Source organism: Falco cherrug, chromosome 2 (genome assembly GCF_023634085.1).
Source record: "Falco cherrug isolate bFalChe1 chromosome 2, bFalChe1.pri, whole genome shotgun sequence".
Lineage (NCBI taxonomy): Eukaryota > Metazoa > Chordata > Aves > Falconiformes > Falconidae > Falco > Falco cherrug.
This window is the reverse complement of record NC_073698.1, coordinates 46,098,167-46,117,176: the sequence shown is the minus strand read 5'-3', so window position 1 is coordinate 46,117,176 and position 19,010 is coordinate 46,098,167. Positions and strand designations below refer to the sequence as shown.

The following is a 19,010-nucleotide window of genomic DNA, read 5'->3' as shown; positions in this document are numbered from 1 at the left end:
TAGGAAACTTTAACACCTTCCAGCAACTCAGACTGTTGCATTGCATTTGTGGGTTTTTTTTGAACCTTTGTGTTGTATATCTGGGGTGATTGCTTTAACATATCAATTCCAGACTTGTTAATTCTAGCATAAAAATTTTCATAGGTATGTTATCTTTTAACAAGGCTTTTTTAGAAATGAAATATTTAAACCAATGTAATCAACACCTCCTTTTTTACTAGCTTTGAATAGGGGAAATACAAATCAAAAGTACAGGTTTTATGCTGCAATATTCTTGAGTTAAACATTTTTTGCAGAATGTAAGTTAGGAGGTATCTTTGATATTTCTGATGGTTTTGTATGTCTGGAAAGCCAATTCATTATACCTTGAATTTCTAAATGTGTAATTTGTTCAGATATAAGTGATTTCTTTTTTCTAGGAAGAGATAGGGTATTACTAAAAATTTCAGCTAAATTTATTAAAATTGAGCTGTATCAAATCTGATCATAGATTCTATATATATCTTTATATAAATGTGTCTGTACATATGTATTTACCTATAAAAATATATAGAATGTAGATTACAGACCTGATCAAAGTAAGTAGAAAGCTCATAAAATGGTGAGGGCCCGGAACATTTCACCTATTTTCTAATGAATAGCTAAATATGAATTGTTAAAATGGCATTTAGGTTGAATTAATGGAAGTTAGTGATAGTATTTGGCATGTGTGCAAACAAATGGTATGACAGTTTGAAGCCTTTATGGATGCAATATCAGTGTGTGAGTGATAGGCCTACCTAGTTACGAACATGCTGGATCATGAAATCATCTTAAGTATTTTATGGAAATGAAAGCAGAATCTGGTCCTTTGTATTTGCGTAACATATATTCAATCTGTTTGGAAAAGATATTATCTGTGCTTTAAATCATGATAGATTAAATAGAATAACCTATCATAATCTCCCTGGGAGAGATTGCATGCTGAAAGACAAAACATACAGAACCTGAATGCTGTCAACGACAATACTCATTGGTGACCAGTATTCTTGAGCTGGATACTACTGCTAGTTGTACTGCTTGCAAGCCTTGACCTCATGGGCGAGTGCATAAAGGAGTATGATCATCCTGCCTACATCTGTACTTTTCCAGCATGTGGTAGTAGTTGGAGCTCACTTCAGCTCAAGTATCTCCTTACAAGAGGTATACTCATTAGTGTCAGTTTGAGGTTTACATGGCTTCTCAGAGTTGTAAGAACAGTGCGAAGGTCTGTATTTTGCTGAAAGATTTTGTCAGATATGCCCTGTAGAACTGAATATTTATTTTTCCTTGAGGAAGGGTATATGTGAAGAAACATTCAGTTTATTTTAGTTCTTTTGTGGCTCATGCTAAATAGCTAAGGAAGGTTGTAACATCTTTACAGTAAACTTTGAGGCCTGTCTCTGCCTCAGAAGATTGTTTCTCAAAAGACAACCATACATTCCACTAGAAACTAGAAATGCCCCTTAACTTCTGGAAGAGCTTCCAAGGGAAAAAGGAAAACTGGTGAAGTGGGCTGTTATCAAAGTAGTAGGAAAGGTGGGAATCTTGAAAAAGATAAGTAGTATACCTCACCTTAAAAGGCATGCCTCTTTTACTATGCATAGAATGTAAAAGCAACAATCAGGCAATCTGAGGCAGGGATGTTGACTTCAGTAGAAGGACAGTAACATTGAGATCAGCACATTCTTTTGGTTTACCTTTGAATATGATGCTTTCCAAACTGGCATTCTTACTTCAGATCTTTCTGCTCAAGTAGTCTTGTAACTCTTCACGCCAACCAGACCTTCAAGATCTTCAGGCAAGAAAACTTTATATCAAGTGGTCGTATTGATGAGGCCAGTACTAAACTTGCTGGTACCTGTTCCTGCTTCTCCATTTGCAGCTGAAGAACCTCTCTTGATAATGATATTTAAGCTTGAATGTGAACAGCTTCTTCAGAACTCACAATTATGACCTAATTTTAAAAGTGTATTTGATATGTACTTGTAGATATTATCAAATCTACATTGTTTTCCACTTGTGGAATTCTTCTGTTGAATTGTCCAATTGAAAACTCCTTCATCAAAATGCTCGTTTTCTGCAAAGCTTGCCATTGTAACCTATTCATTTCACATTTATAGGGTCTGTGTATCAAGATCCTTGTTATTACAAAAAATGCATATTAAGCATAATCATAATCTTTTTGGTCTATGTGTCTCTATCGCAAGTATAAATAGAAAAGAGTAGGTACCACCTTCTTGGCATTCATGGAATGCTTTGACACTAAGAAGAAAAATGAGCCTGTGCTTCATCCTCATTCTTTAATGAGGTACTGAGTTCCCAATCTGCATCTCCAGTCCCTGTGGACTTCGTCACTGGGAATCTGAGAAAAAAAAAAGATTATTGAAAGTCTAGAATTTTCACAACTCTAGAAATTAACTGAGTAGCAATAAAAACAAAGTAAGTTAATTGAGTCACTTAAGATTCTGCAAGCAAATGCCACTTGTTTCCTGTATTTGTGAATAGTGGCAACGAAAAAAATATTCCAAACTGTATGAAACCAAATATCCTCAAAAGGTCAAAGGCTAGATGGAGCTGAAGATGGAACAAGCTATATAACAACCGTTTTTCAAATTCTAATACAAAATTATCAGGTGTTCAAGAGAATTTACTTGTAACTTATTTTTTAACTGTAAAATAGTTGTCTGAAGGATAAAGTAGTTTAAAGCACTCATTGGAGAAAAACAGCTGACTGAAAAATCTACATCTAAGACATAATAGAAATGAATGATACTGGAGTCTTTATATGCTCCATATTGACATTTCTATAACCTGGTAGACTTGTTTTTGTGTGCTAAGTGTTCCTAAAGAAGTTCAAAACACGTGTTGCTTAAGACTTTTTGCACTTTGCTTAAGAAGATAAAAGTTGCACCAAAAATGTTTCAGAGCCACTTTTTCTTTGCAAGGTTTTTACATGCTGCCATCAATAAGGAGAAATTTAGATGAGAACTTTCTTGGAATTTGAGTCATATGTTATCATGACAAGAAATATTTATTTGTTAATAACAATTATTAATGAAAAACTTTACTTTCTTTGTAACTTTTCTGCTACTATTAGTTATGTCTCTCCATTCAGACTGCCTTATCATCTGTCATACCATACCAGAATAAGGTAACTCATAAATGTATGCCTTTTCGTCCGCCTGTGAATTAAAGCTGAATACCTAATCTGGGAAGACAACATTGAAAGCAGCTTTCCTGGTTTCTGTCCTCTGCTGGAAAAAGGATACAGGCAGATCTTTCTACTCCTCCAAAACATACATTTCTATTTGGCAGCTATCTGGATCACAGAAAATAGCCAAGAACTCACATTCAGTCAAATACGCTTCTCTTTTTGTTGTATTCATATAGCATAGAAAAATAAGTACATGGAGAACATGGATGTGTTTTGCCATTGCTCAGTATTGCAGTTTTACTTGCATTCAGGTCAGATTATGGAATAATTTACTTGGCTGGAAAATTCCTGTTTGCATTTACTTTTTGGCTGAGCTGAACAGGTAAGCCAATACTGGTACAGAAATTCAGGACACAGTTATTACTGTTTGTAATAAGAATACAAGTTTTTGGTCACATTATCCTAAGTGTTACACACTTGTGATTCAGCATATCGAATGTCACCTATATGTCAAGTAAACTCTTTATTAACCTCTCAGTCATCCAACAGGCTTACTTTTTTTTCTGCCCTCATATGACAGATGATTTTCACAGCCAGAAGTAGGTTTCTGCAGCCATAGGCTGATTTGTTCAAGTAATAAACTGGTTTATAAATGTTTATAAAATGTTTATAAAGCCTATAGATGATACTAAAGGCATTCAGAAAATCCTGTGAGGGTTGAACGTCACAAATACTAACCAGTAACTTGTCTGATATGCTTTATTTGGGTAATCACTGCTGAACTGAACGAAGATTTGTTGGCAAATGATGTGGTCTAAAAAGACAATTATTCTAAGAATTTTTGTCTACGGTCATACTGCATTAGGCTTTTCATCTGTGGGGAGAAGAAATGCATTTAATATCTTTAGAAACACCTTTCCCTCCTGCAGAGATGGTCAGTGACAAAAAAAAAAAAAAAAAATCTCATCACAGAAAAAGAAGTTCATCACCAGCTGAGGAACACTAATAAAAGGGTTTTCCTCAAGTCTGCACCAAGGGTCCGAGATGCAATTCTGTAACAGTGTTGGTTTGGATTTGCGTTTTTTGCCAGCAGAACTCTCATTTGTAGCTTATGATTTCCTTTGCTGTTAGGATTGAAGGAGCTTTTTTCTTCATTTCTGGAAAGCGGCTTTTTTTGTGCTAGTAATATCAGCCAAGAGAACTTTTGACCATGTTCCACAGAAGGAAAAAATTGTCTTCAGGAGTTAAAGAATTTTCTAAGGAAAGTGGAGTGGTGGGGAGCGGTTAATTGTTGTATTTCAAATTATTCCACTTTCCTTCCCCAACTGTACTAGATAACCAAGATGAAAACCCATGATTGTGAAGTGGTTCATGGAGACCAACCCCCAGTGTTGACAGCAGGAAACATTTTGAAGTTTTTGCTTGGTGCTGTCTTCTATCTCAGAGAGATGGAAGAGTCAAACTTTTTGATCAGTGGGAGTCCAGTTGGGTAACATTTGAAGTATTAACTTGCTCTGCTTACAAGATTCCATTCATTCAGCCAGAAGAGTTTCTGCTTCAGTAGTCTTTTTATGCTTCCGTTTTAGGAACAGCTGTTTTGACACTACTTTTAATGAAATGAATACGTTCACAATTGTTTGTAAGAAAAAAAAGCATGTATCTCCATAGTTCTGCAATTGTTCCTTGAGACACGTGCAAATAAGCTTTCTGCATCTACCTTTCACCCTCGTACCTAAAAAAATTTTGACTCTGGGAAAGTAGGGAAAGGAAAGGGGATGACCCAGTTTATTTGCAGCCTTATCTCTAATTGTAAGAGCTTGTAGAGCTTTGTTCTCCTGGCCAGTGCTGCTAGAAAAATGTGGTATGCATTGGCCATGTGATGGAGTATACAGATAAGCAGTATAGCCCATTGGTATTGCTGTAAAAGGAAGTAGTGATATTCTATTTAGCTTTGTATATTTTAGTCAAAAGAATTTTTTTCCCCCTAAACAATGCTAGCTGAATCTTACTTTTTTTAGTGACGAGGGTTTTACACTTCGCACACATAAATTAATTTAGAGTGTTTATCAAGTTGAAGATCCAGCTGATTCAAAACTCATGAGACCATTACTAACCATGAAAGAAGGCTGAGAGGAGTTCCATTTTGTTTGCAAATTTCACACTTAAGCAAGGATATGTATGAAAGACAGTTGCTTCCATTCCTGCATTCTTAAAAGCTTGAGAAGTTACTTTGAAATTTGAAAATGCCAACTCTGTAAATCTTTTTCATTTAAAATAGATTTATTTCTCAGATAAGGAATTGCAAAATGTATTTCATGTGAGTGTACTTGTCTTTACATCTTGCACAATAGTATTTTGTGTTTCCTTAAGGGTAATATGATGCTATGCTTTCATTTGCAACTTCAGAAAAAAAGGGGATATATCTAGAATAATCTTTTTTTAAAAAAACAGTATCACATATTTATCATTTGTGAAAACAGCAGTCCTCAACTATTTACTAGTAGTTGTTGAAGCACTTATGACCAGTATGTTTTTCTTATGATGAAGCAGGGAATGCACATGTACCTGTTCAGGTACCTGCAGATCACTTGATATGATGCCATTACGTGACCAGAATACAACTTCTGCTGTATTTTGTTAATATGATGGTGCATAGGTGACGTGGTTGCTGTGTGTTGAGTTCATTTCATTCTAGGAAGTGCATGCAGCCACAAGACATACTTAGCAGATGTGTGCATTCCTGGCAGATGACTGTTCAAGTGTGTTTGCACAGTGGGAGAGCTTACATTTTTCATTACAGTTCTCAATGACTGAGGCAGGAAGGGTGACAAGGGACCACAGGTAGACTTCCAGAACAATTAGCTTTTTTCTGCTTCTGTCCAAAAAGCTTATGTGAAAGAGGGAAGCAGTGAATAGGCTGCTTGCTGAGTAAATAATTCTAGTGGCAGTATTAGCCCTTAGAACTATCTCTTGATTCCTTTCGCTTGTAGAGATCAATGCAAATGTAGGCATAAAAAGTTCAAAGGTACTGCATTTGAGAAATAGCCAAATTGTTAACTAAAATACTAGAAGCCTGTTAAGGCAGAACTGTATTTTCAAGGGGTTTTGTTGTTGTTAAATAGTGGTTCTGTTGCTTTGATTTTGTTGTTAGTACAAAAAAAGCTGCAGACAGACCTTCAGAAACATTTCTTCTAATGTGTGTGTGGTCTCGTAGTACACACACATTAGAAAACCTAATGTCGGAAAACCCTCAAAAATCCCATGGCAGTTCTGAGAGCCAGACAATTCCTTTACCATGTCTCCATTTCACGCATATCCAACATGTAGTGCAAGTGTAATTCTTTTTGATGAAGGGCACCTACAGTTTGAAAGGGATACTCTACCTATGCTATTAAACCTAATTCTTCAAAAGCATTACTTAATACACAATGTTCCTTTACAGATGGAAACTACATGGAGATTCATATAATTACTGTACTCAGTCATCACTAGAAAACAGCTTTATTTCCAAAACAGGAAGATTTTTTTAAAACTGGTTTATAATAAAAATATTGAAATGACTTTATCAGCAGTTTCCATGCATTAAAAAGGAAAGGAAGTTTGAGTAATATGTATAAAGCCAGAATTATATTTTTAAAGTTTTTTAAGTCTCTTAAGTGCTATGCTGCAGATAGTGAATAATGAGTGCTCAGAGTTCAGACTTCCACTAATGATTATTCACCATTACACTACAGGGAAACGTGTAGAAATTATAAATATAGATCTAAATTAACAGCACCTTGAATGCTTTGAGCAGCAATTGTTTCCCTGTATCAATTTTGTTAATAAACAGTAAGTGGTCAGAATTAGCACAAAATTAATGTGGAATCTACTTTGTGCAGTTATTTTTCACGTCATGTATTTTCACTTCTTTATGCAAGGGACAGTGTGACTGAAGTTATATATGAAATTTTTCATTGTGAAGATGCACTTTCTTTAGAGCTTTCATTGCCCCCTTTCTACACAAGTATAGGTGCTTTAACGGTGATGAGCATATTGTCTTTTTCTCTGTCATGTTGGTTTCCTGCTAAAGAAACCACCTTCCTTTGCAACCCTGTGACCACATAGTTTAATTACAGTGAAATTGTTAGATGACATAAACGTTCTAATTTCTGGAGAAGACAGTGGCTTTCAAGAAGTTTACTAATAATGCACTTATTTGACACTTCAGTGCTTTTCTCTGATGTGAGGGCAGTTTGACTTTAGGAACCAACAGTGCATGTCATACTAAAAGAAATGACAGAAAAAATGTCTCAAAATTCATCTTAAACAGAGAGAAAACAGACATCCTCGTAGTGAATATGTTGGCATTGATAGAAATGAGCTGCATAACTAATTGTAAGTTATGTAAAACAAGGGCTATATGGCCAAGTTGGAGTAAAGTAAAATCCTTAACAAGTAGTAATTGGAAAAAACAGACCAGGCTATGCCTATTGAGTTTAACTACAGTGCTTTCTGTCTACTTCATAATGCTACTTAATAAAGAACACAAGTGATGGTTATTAAGCTAAATTCTGCAGATATTTGAATTTCCTGTCTTGCTAGTCATTTTTGTCTGCCCTTTGAGAGACTCTGCTTTAAAGGATGTGATATTTTCCAGTGTGTAACTTTGTAGTAGGTGCTTTAGAAACAGAGTTTCTGTCATCTTTCACATCTACTTTGATGCCACGTTTTGAGCTGTCTGTCATACTATTCTGTGAGTTCTTTCTGTTGCCTTACAGATGGTGGGGTGGGGAGTTATTTACTATTCTTGTTCTATTCATTCTTCTAATATAACTCTTCTAGAAAACATGGGATGTAATTGTAAGTTTTGTTTATAGATGGAAGTGGAGAAAGAGGTGAGAAGGATGCCAGCAAAATCACAACCTATCCACCAGGGGCTGTCCGGTTTGACTGTGAACTGCGGGCTGTACAAGTCAGTTGTGGATTTCACCATTCAGGTAAAAACAAATAAATCAATGTTAATTATAGCATAGAATTTTTGTTGATGATTTTGGGGGGTTATTTTAATGTTGTCATATGTGTTTTCCCTGCTTTTTATTTAATTTTCTTTAAGGATGTAGATGGGAGTGTTCAAGGTTGAAAAGAGTGTGGTATTATTTTTGTAGCCTACTACACTGTCCTTCAATAGTGAAAAGGATTATCATGTATTCATAAAGTATCATCAAGTATCATATTGAGTTACAATAGAGCTTTTAAGCAATTTTTGTCATTTGAAAACATCTGCATGGCATGGCATAGCCCTGCGTAGAGATGCTGGCTGTGATGGGTTGTGGAATCCCACACAAATCTCTTAGTGTTTCAATAGGGATAGTTAACTGTGCTGGTCAGAAAGGCTAACCAGTACTGGTGCAGTACCATGTTAACATGTGCATACGTCAGAAACATTTTTCATTTGTTTTTCAGTGGTTTTGATGGAGAATGGTGATGTTTACACATTTGGATATGGGCAGCATGGGCAACTTGGACATGGTGATGTTAATTCCAGGTGAGCTGGTAATTAAAGGATGTGATTGTGTATTGCTGTACTGCTGCATAAAAAGTGGCTAAATTTCTGTTTCTCTGTAGCTAGCAAGTGTGAAAACTTGGATATTGTCCAAATAAAGTTGATAAGCTCTTATCCCCCATAACCCATGTATATAGATACAGTAACAATACTGTTGTACTTTTTAAGTAATTTGTTTAATACATGAAGGCTTCTGTGCATAGTTATTAGCGTAGCTTTGAGAAGGTTTCGTTTCTTCAATTCTCCCTACATATATGAGAGAATGACATTGAAATCTCATTAAGATTTCATTATTTCTGTAATATACTACATAAGCAGTAATGCAAATAGTACGATGTTTAAACCTAGGTTAACCTGTTTCTGTTACATAATTGACAGTAGTTCAGTTACAATAAAATCTCATTTTTGTTTATTATTAATCTCCAAAATTAAGTCTTTAAATTTGGGTCTCAACTGCATTTTGTAGACATTTATTTTGGGTGTCAGCATGAGAGATATGTGCTTTCCTTGCGGTCAATGGAAATAGAGAAGTCAACAGTGTGGAAAGCTATTTAACTAACCACCCACTCCTTATTTACTTTAGGTATTCTCAGTAACTGTGTAAACTTCATGGGCTCGATCTCCACTGACTACAGTGAAAGCATAGATAATTAAATATAGGTGTCTTTAATGTGAAGCTCAATCTCACCCTTAGTGTCTCATTCTTAGTATCTTACATACTCACTAAAGTAAAAAATGGGTGTCCTGCCATAAAAGGAAATGTTATTCTTTGGGCACATACATATACCATATAACATGTAAGACAGGATATTGAATAGTAGGAATCGTTGAGGCTTTGTGTATGTTCAGTAATGCCCATTATCCTTATAAAAGGCACACAGTGTGAAGCATCCGTGACCTGTCTTCAGTTCTGTCATTTCTCTTGTAGCAGTAGATCAAAATTACTGAACCTCAATCCTTCTAATCCCTTTGGAGACTTCCAAATCATTTCTTTTGTCAAGTTTCTGAAGAAATCTTCATCATCTTAAAACTTTCATTGGATTCACTAAACAAAACGGGGAGAGGGAAGGAAGGAAGGAAGAAAATTTACTGGAAGTTTTACTTTGTATTGAAAATATTTGTGCCTAATGGTAGTCTCTAAACTGGAGATTACCTGTAGTCAGTTTGCATTGGACTAGTGAATGCAGTCTGCGTTTCTGCCTATGGTGGAGCCATATCACGGATGAGTACTCTGTTTTTCATTCCTTGAAGTTCTTGGATACTTGTTCCAAGCTACAGCTGCTTTAGCTGGCAATTCAATCACTACTAGAATAAAGCAAATTTCTGTCTTAAAGGCTGAAGAGGTACAAACAGCAGTGGCATTTGTACTGGTAACTTACTGTCTCCTATTTTCAACTTTGATGAAGTTACTTGGCTTTTCTGAAGGCATCGGAGCTGTCCGCTGTATCTCTCAGAATTTCAGTCAGTAAACCCCACATCTGTTGCTTATTTGGACAGAAACTGGATGGAGACCAAATGTAGTTCCAAGTGAGATCCTAGAAGAGAACATGAAACATCCTGTGCCAAAGGATAATGCTTGACCGGGCCTAGAAGCTGAGGAGGTACAAGCAAATTGGCACTGACCTTTGTATCATTCTGCAACAGACCCTAGAGTATCTGAAAAAAGCCTTGAAGAAATTTGGACTATGTCCTGTGCATGAGAACTGGCTATAGTACTATATTGCTGTTTAGCACCATCATTCAAATTATAATTTCCTCATTGATGTACTTCTTTTTCCAGCTTTAAGTAGAGATCTCTCCTCTGTCCTCACAGTAAGGGATTCAGAGAAGGAAACAGGGAATCCTTATGCAGAGTTCCACCTCAGTTGGGACGCAGTGGTGCTCAGATGGCCAGCTCCAGCCAGGTCAGTGGTATGTCAGTCATGCAGTGTGTCACATTGCCTGTATTGACTTCAGGAAGACCATCATCTTCCGAATCCAGTAACGGATGCTTTACTGTGTTTCTGGGAGAGAAAGTAGAGAAGGAAAAAAAAAAAAAAAAAAAAAAAGGAAGTAATATTTAGGCAGCCTAGCTAGTATGGGAGCCCATGAAAACAAAAACTGTCAGGGAAAATGCAGGAACTCTCATTTTCATCTGAGGGAGCCATCTTCATTGCCAGATGAAGCAATGATGGAAGTTCCTGGGCAGCAATTGATGACTTACGCTTTCAGAGACTTCTGTGTTGCAGTGTAAAGCTTTAGTAGTGAGACTATATTTTAAAACATCTTGAAAATGCTGAACTACTTTGAATTCTGCACACCTGACCAGACATGTCTTTCTCCTTGATTAAGGGGATTCTGGACTCCTCTATTACAGTATGGTAAACACCACAAATTCTTCCTCCTACTTCAGTAGGAGTGAGGCTTATTACATGCACTAGATGAACTTCGGGCTATTTTTTATGCAAACAAGCAAAAAAACCTCAGCAGTTGAGCGGGATGATGTGGTTCTCAATCAGTTAACAGAACTGAAATGGTCTGGAGGAACAAGGAATATGCACAAGGTGGTATTATTTTATCCTTCAGCAAAGACTTCAGCCATTCACAGAAGGATCACTTAAAAATGCAAGTGATCTGGTTCCTGGAAGGCTGTTTTTTCCATATCAGTATGCTGGAGGCATTAAGCTAATCTGTATAGGCTTTCTGTTGTAAAATCCACAGTGGCAGATGCTGATGAGCTATTCATTACGTGAAGGATGTTGTCAGTCTCTGCTTACATTCTCAGATTAGATGCTGGTGGATAGAAATTCCGTGGAAGCAAGAAATGTTTTGCAGTATCTAGTCTTGGTGAAAAATAGCATGTCTTGTATTCAGGTAAGCAAAGGTCTGTTTGATACTGGTGCTCTCAAGCAGCTGGGACTTAAAACTGCAGGATCCTTCTGGTTTTGTTCAAAATTTGTCTACATTTCTTGTACAAACTGTTGACTTCAGCACAGTGTTAGCAAGGACCTGGTCTGGCAGTCAAGCTCCAAAAGTGGAACAAGTGAAGTAAGACAATCCTGGTGTGATTTTGCTTCCGAAGGTTCAACAATAACATTGAAGAAAATTGAGCAGACCTTCCGTGGACAGTCAGCTGTTCTATTTGAAGACAACATGTAGAGGCTGTATCCTATTAATATCACTAGGAGGGGAAAAAAAAAAAAAAAAATGTTCCATTGTCTCTGATAGGGTTGTGTTTCTAGGTGCATCGCCAGCCTATTTTACTTCAGTGGTGGAGTGCAGTTCTTGTTTACATCTTTTCACCAAACTTCCAGTTACGTCTAAAATCTAAAAATCGCCATCTTTTTTTTAAGTCCATACTGGCCTTCTCTGCCTGCAACTGATAGAAGTTACTACCGGTTTCCTTTTACCCACTACACAGTAACAGCCCCTGGCACCCGGACTGTACAGCACCGCGGTCAGCTACCCCCAGTGACATCGTGCGGGACCCGGCAGCCCGGGTGGGCTGGGCAAGGACCATGGACAGCGACCGTGCCAACCCTTACTGCAGGGCGAGCTCTGGAAGCCCACACCTGATTCCAGAAATGCTTATCCTTCAGGATGGAAAAGGGTTTCGGATTGGCCAGCCAAAAATGCATTTGGACCCCCTGCAGGATCCTGAGTTAGCTGATGCATGTGTATCTGCTGCTTTTCGTTCAGCAATCATACATTTTCCCAAGGGATCTCAGGTTACTTTCTGTATAGTTGAGGTTGGTCTTTTGCGATTGGCCTGTGTCAGGTACCTGTGTCATATCCCGAAGCCAAAGAATCTGTGAGTTTGAGGCCAATGTGTCCTTCAGTTCCATCCCAAAAGAATACTTCTTGCTTTCTGCCATTCAAATGGAGAAACCCTGGTTATCAAAACTTTGTCCAAAGAATCTCTCAGACTCTCAAGTGTCTATGCTGAGCTTTTCTGTGTTGAGCTTCAGAGGGATAGGGAAATACTTAAAGAGGTTTTAGATTCCATTTACATCAGTCAAACTGGCTTACTGTATTTTTCCAAATCCCTCTTCCTTTTATGAAATGAAAACTATTTTTCTGTAATTTTACTTTAATCTTTTGATTTAGTTAAATGTATTAAGCTTTTTCCTCTTCATATTTTTAGCTGATACACTGTAGTTGGCCATTCCAAAAGCTGGATGATCTGAATAAAAGAGCTATTTAAGGGGATATTACCTCTCTCTACATAAGTTGCCTGTCCATTTTTGCTTTGATGCTGCCAAGGGAATATCATGTACAGCATTCAGATAACATTGCCGACAGATTCAATTGCCAAAACAGAAAGATAGATAGTTTTGGTGATAATAGCTTGCATTTATGCATCAAAGAGATGAAACATTCACCTTTTTTTACAAGCATAGGATTGATAATTTCATGCCTGCAGCTATCATAATTTTGAGAGAGAGAAAAAAATGTAATAACAATATTTCCCTTTAACAGGAATGCTTTTGGATTAGTTCTTAACTATGTTCTGTTTCTGCTTTGGTGCCTTTTTGAGCTTCCTTAAAGTTAATGAGAGGCAAATGTAATATTTCTCTTGTTTTTAAAATATTTCATCATTGGTACAGCTGAACTTTGCTCTGTGTGTCTATGTATAATCTTACTGATGTCCAAACCTGTGTGCCTATAGACCAACAAAGGCTTCTAAATTTATGAATGCTATGTTGTGCATGCTCTACCAAATTTTATGCTGCCCTTCAGTCTCTCCATCTCCACTAGCATCACCTACTGGAAGCTACATTCGCCACAAAGCAGTAATTTCTTTCTGTATACCTGTGTTCCCTCTCCTTCAGGTCATTAAACTATCTTCATGCTGCATTCTTCTGTTCCACATTTACGTGTGTTCACACCTTCTCATCTACCCTTTCCCTGCTGAATACATGACGCCTCTTCTTCCTCCTGCTTTCTTGACTTCTGTTTTACCTGCAATTCAGCCAAAATCAGAACATGTATATAACCCATCTTTTTGCACATCAGCTGCTAAACAATCCCTAAGTAACCGTGGGTTGACACTTTTGTTCCCGTCTAAGACAACCTGTTCTTCTTTTACATTTACCTACTTTTGAAATTGCGTGTTAAAAAGTAAGTTTGAATAGTGCTGCTGTTCTCTGGGTCAACATTCTCAAACAGAGTTATTTGGGAATAAATTCTTCAACTTCACAGTCTTTCTAAGTCCACAATAAATTTGAAGTCTAGGTAGACATTCATTATGGGGTTTAAAGTCTGGTATAGTTCTTTTAGGTTCCTGTTCACTTTGTTGGGATTGAGATAAAAACTTTAGGGTTTTTTTAGTATCTCATACTTGTTCTTTTTATCTTTTCTGCTATTTCTATTCTAAATCATCACTTCAAGTTTTCTTTCTTTGCTTCTTGATCATGCTATTGGTTTGGATTTTTTCCATATTTTTTATTGGAATGGGAAATTTAATTTCTTACACCTGTCCATATTTGGGAGGCACATGGATTAGACTTTTTTTCAGGTCTTTCTGGAAGACAGTTAGGAGAGGTTTGTTCTGTGTTGAGTCTAGAACTTTGATGGAGAGTGGTTTTTTAATGCCTTATTCTCCGTTAGGAAGCTGATTGAGGTGGGTAGACCTCTTTCTGTAATAATTCTCTAGACAGTGATCTCAGGATGGCCTTATCAATATTGCTCCAGGTAATTGTATTAGGGTATCAACCACATAAGGCTTTAGTTGCTTCATAATGCAAAGAGGGGTTTTTAAGTGCTTAACCAGCATCCTCACGGTGGAGGTTTTTTACTGCTGCAGTTCATTGTGACACGTTTTATATGCATACATGTATACACACTGATATATATTAGTGTAACTACAGTCACATTAATGAATCCTACAATTATATTAAATTAACCATTTTTGTTCTATGCTGATTTCTGAGTTTAACTGAAGAAAGGGTACTTAATCTGGTTGCCTGTAACAAGAGGGCATAAACTTAAATATCTGGTACAGTCTTTCGAACCTCTGTTAATTTTATATGTGAGATGTTGCTTGAGTCTGCTTCCGTATAGTGTGTGAACATTGTGAATGTATTTTACAGTTACTGAAATCCTTATGTTACTAATGTATGTGTTAAATTTTTCATAAGCATATATTGATACAAAATTAATTTATTTTGATATAGGGGATGTCCCACATTGGTGCAGGCATTACCAGGTCCTAGTACACAAGTTACCGCTGGGAGCAACCATACAGCTATTCTCTTAATGGATGGCCAGGTTTTCACATTTGGAAGTTTCTCAGTAAGGAAACAGTAATATTTACTTATGGGAATAAGCTAGTAACTAATGTATTGTTCAGAGACCTTTCAAAACTGCTTATACTTGCTCTTATAGAACTACTCATGACTTCTGCATGTCTTTTGTGTCTGTTATGTCTAGAAATGTGGCATCTAATATTGTTGTGGTTAGAAAGTTATGATGCCAGAAATTCCTGTTGGTTTTCATATTTTAATGAAAGTGGTGATTTAGAACTGGCTTATTTTATAAGGTGCACTAGTTTTCTCAAACCCTTACTGTTGCAACCTTGGTTGCAAATAAGTATCTATTGCATATTCTGTTACCTGCCTGTCTGCATTCATTAGAAAAAACAAGTGTTCTGTTTTCTTTCATAGAAATGGCAGTAAGTTGAAGAAGTTATGCTTACACTTGAGGGGAGATTATTTCTCAGTATAAAACAGCATAACTCGGGTACTCTTCTTTCCGCATGGTGTATATGCTCCTGAGTCCACGTGGAATCTGTTCTTATATTCACTGAATGAGCACTTCAACATCATTTAGTTCTCCTTCATCCTGATTTTAGGCCTTTGTGCTTCCTTGTCTTTGCAAAACCTCCCTTACTGCAATCTTTCTAGAGTCATTTGTTGTTTGTGCTTTCCCACTAATGTCCTTTTGCCAAAAGCTAGAGTGTAGGTACTGAGCTATATTTATGTGTTTAAAAACTATGTACTGTCAAACACAACAGAAGAGAAACTGCACCTCTGAAATCTGCCTTTTTACAAAAAATAAACAAAGTGAAGACTGAAATTTTTCAAAGTGGAAAATCATGTTTTGAACTAAAAGTGTACCACAAGATGGCTCTTTGATTAGGTAATGTTTTGTTGTTTTTCAGACTTTTTAAGTAAGAGCTTTCGTGTCCATGTTTTTTTGAAAAGGCACTTGGACACATAAAAGTTTAAGCTTTGTTGACTTGCAGTGAAACTTGGCCCCTGAAAAACCAAATTAATTTTCAGAAATGGGATTTAAAAGCCTGTCTGTTGACTGAGGGTTGTTTTCTTTTTCTGAAAGAAAAAATAAATTTAGACTACATTTAAACCACCTGTTCTGTGCATCTGGTTTTAATATTGTAATGCTTGAAAGTTTCTTGAAGACTTCATAAAGTCAAGACTAGCTCAAAAGCAAGCATGTTTCTTGAAAATGCCTTCACTAGTTTACTTACATACAGTGTTTTGTAGAAAGATGAGTAACATGCTGGACAGAGGGTATTTGCTGTACATGCGTGCTTCTTCTCCCTTACCATTTTAAATAAAAAGTTACCTTGACTTCATTAGCCTGCAATGAATTTCCTTTGCCTCAGGGAGGTAGATGGAGTCTCAACAGATTTATTGCCGCATCTCTTACTACATGCTTAAGTACAGCACAAGAACTGTTGGTCCACCTCTCAGTAACTAGTTGTACATAGAAGACAAGGCCCTAGATCTCCAGGTCAGGATGTTAAAGAGCATATGCAAAAGGGTTTGCTTAAGCATTTTATGCTCTTTTTCGCTCATTTAATGTGATAATTGATTTCTAGAGACCTCTAAGAGGTATTTGTTCAGTAAGATTTACAGTCCATATAAGTTCAGAATTGAGTGGGATATAGACTGAATCTGAATGTAGATTCCCACCCCCGCCCCCCATTAATTCATGCAGTTTGGCACTGAAGTTATTCAGGTATTAAATATTGAAGGAAAGTAATGCTTTTGTATTTGGTTCTGAAGATGGGAAGGAGGGTTATCCATCATGGAGAGTTAGTTACAGTAAAAAAAAAAAATATTCACTCAAAAACCTAACTGAATAGAGAGGAAAATATCTGCCAGTAACTTGTTACTTGTATTTAAATGTGTAACACTTCACTTAGAGTAGCCATTGCCTTTTGACGGTAATTTTGTAGTAAACTAGCTCTTCCAGATTACTAATTTTGTATGTTGAAACTATCAAAGTAATTTATTCATCTTTGCAACTTCCTGTTACTTTAATAATTCTTACAATCTCTCTATAGAAAGGTCAGCTTGGTAGACCAATTCTGGATATGCCCTACTGGAATGCAAAACCAGCACCTATGCCTAACATAGGCTCTAAATATGGACGCAAAGCAACATGGATTGGAGCAAGTGGAGACCAGACTTTTCTCCGGATTGATGAAGCTCTCATTAATTCTCATGTGCTTGCTACATCAGAGATATTTGCAAGCAGGCATATAATAGGCAAGAACTCTTCTATAATATTTTAAATGCTTATAGAACTATTGGAGAAAAAATAGCTTTGGTCATGCAAACAGAATAGGAACAAGTCAAAAATGTCAATGGAGGGAATGAAAATATTTTGACTTTCTAATTATACTGCAGATGGTGATACTAGCTCCTTAAGAAATTAATTTTATTAAAAATAAGAATGTAAAAGTCTAAACTGTTCTCGCACTTAAATCTTCCTACAGTTTATTTTTTTGCCATAGGAGTGTATCTGTGCTTCCCTACTACATTAATGCCTCATGCATAGAAAAAGCCACGTAATGAGTGGAGTCTTCATGTCTTTCTGCTCCTTTTGCTTCCCGATCTAGGTTTGGTACCAGCTTCAATATCAGAACCTCCTCCTTTTAAATGTCTTCTGATAAACAAAGTAGATGGCAGTTGCAAAACATTCAATGATTCTGAGCAGGAAGACCTTCAAGGTTCTGGTGTGTGTCTGGATCCTGTCTATGATGTTATTTGGAGGCAAGTGTGGATTATAGCTATTAAACTCATAGTATGGAAATCTTTTAAAAATATTTTGGGAGGCTGGAGATTTGATTATGCTCATTTCCCTAGAAACAATTCTTAGTATTCTTTGTACCTTTTTTCACATTTTTTTTATTTGTTCAAGTAAGCCCCAAACAAACATCTTCTTTTCCCTGATTTTTTTTTTTAATTTCTTTTCTTTTTTGCATCATTCTTATTACATCTCATGATGGTTTGAGGTACCCCAATCTATTCTGCTTATTTACTGGTTTTATTCTTTCCTTACTTTCCTCCATCTACTTAACACTTCACTGAATAATTTTCTTGCCATACCCAGCTTCCACAACCTTTTGTCTTAAATCTTCATCCTTCTCTCAGGAATTAGTGGTTAAGACTTGATTAGAATGGATGAAGTAATAGTATTCTTTTCAGTTCGGACATTTTGGGAGGTCAAAATAAAGATGCTTATTTAGATGATATAGACGTTCAAATTACAATTGTATTTATTTCACAGTCTTTGGGGTGGTTGCTTTCAGTGGAGTCTTAGAGCAAGCTTTGATCATAAAACACTTGTTCCAAAATAGAATCATTACATTCAGTTCTTCTATAATGATGTAAAAGCTATGTTAGCCAGGATTTGGGAGATAAATTTGGACTGTCATCTGAGTGCAAGGGATGGATGATGTTTAAACTGTTTGAAGACCTAGAACAAGAATAATCACTTAAGGTAGAATAAAGCAGGGAACCAGCTAGTCTGTGTTCATCTGGAAGAGACAGTATTATGTAGGATCGTATCTTTAAAAGATCATTGTGTCCAGAGGCTACTTGCGTCCTGCTTTGGGTGTCTTCATCCAAAATCAAGATGCAAGAACTTAATAGCCACTTAACATTGAAGCATGTGTATCTGCTAGGCGTGCTCTCTTATGACATCTGAAGTCCCTCGTATGGTTGTAGTTCTGCACTGTGCACATCCCTGGGATTGTTTGAATCTCCTTAGCTAGGTACCAGTTCTTACTTAAATTATGCCGAGATTTGAAATAAGGAAGAGTAGCACCTACATCCCTTAACTCTCTCAGTCGTTATATTATCAGCTTGATGAAACACACTGAAACACTCAATTTATGAAAAATGCAGTTGTGAGTGGCCACAGAATAGCAGTGAGTTTCAGGGGAGAAAAGGTGAGGACGCTCAACTTGATGTAGCACACTGAAATGTTTATTCAGTTTGAGGAAGTTCAAAGTCTCATGTTAAAAATATTATCATGGGTGAATATGGGTTGAGGTGT

The 19,010-nt window shown here is 36.6% G+C and overlaps 1 protein-coding gene across 30 annotated transcripts in view; it reads left to right on the top strand.

Annotated features, from left to right (window-relative positions):
* Positions 1–19,010, top strand: part of MYCBP2 (MYC binding protein 2) — a 200,624-nt gene that overhangs the window by 71,543 nt on the left and 110,071 nt on the right. For 29 of the 30 annotated variants that reach the window (XM_055703008.1, XM_055703002.1, XM_055703014.1 and 26 more), the window contains 5 exons: positions 8,035–8,154; positions 8,621–8,702; positions 14,876–14,993; positions 17,011–17,215; positions 17,569–17,722. In XM_055703008.1, the coding sequence (XP_055558983.1) occupies positions 8,035–8,154; positions 8,621–8,702; positions 14,876–14,993; positions 17,011–17,215; positions 17,569–17,722 (679 nt within the window). Of the gene's footprint in view, positions 1–8,034; positions 8,155–8,620; positions 8,703–14,875; positions 14,994–17,010; positions 17,216–17,568; positions 17,723–19,010 lie in introns of those variants that run through there. The other variant, XM_055703021.1, reaches the window with a different exon arrangement.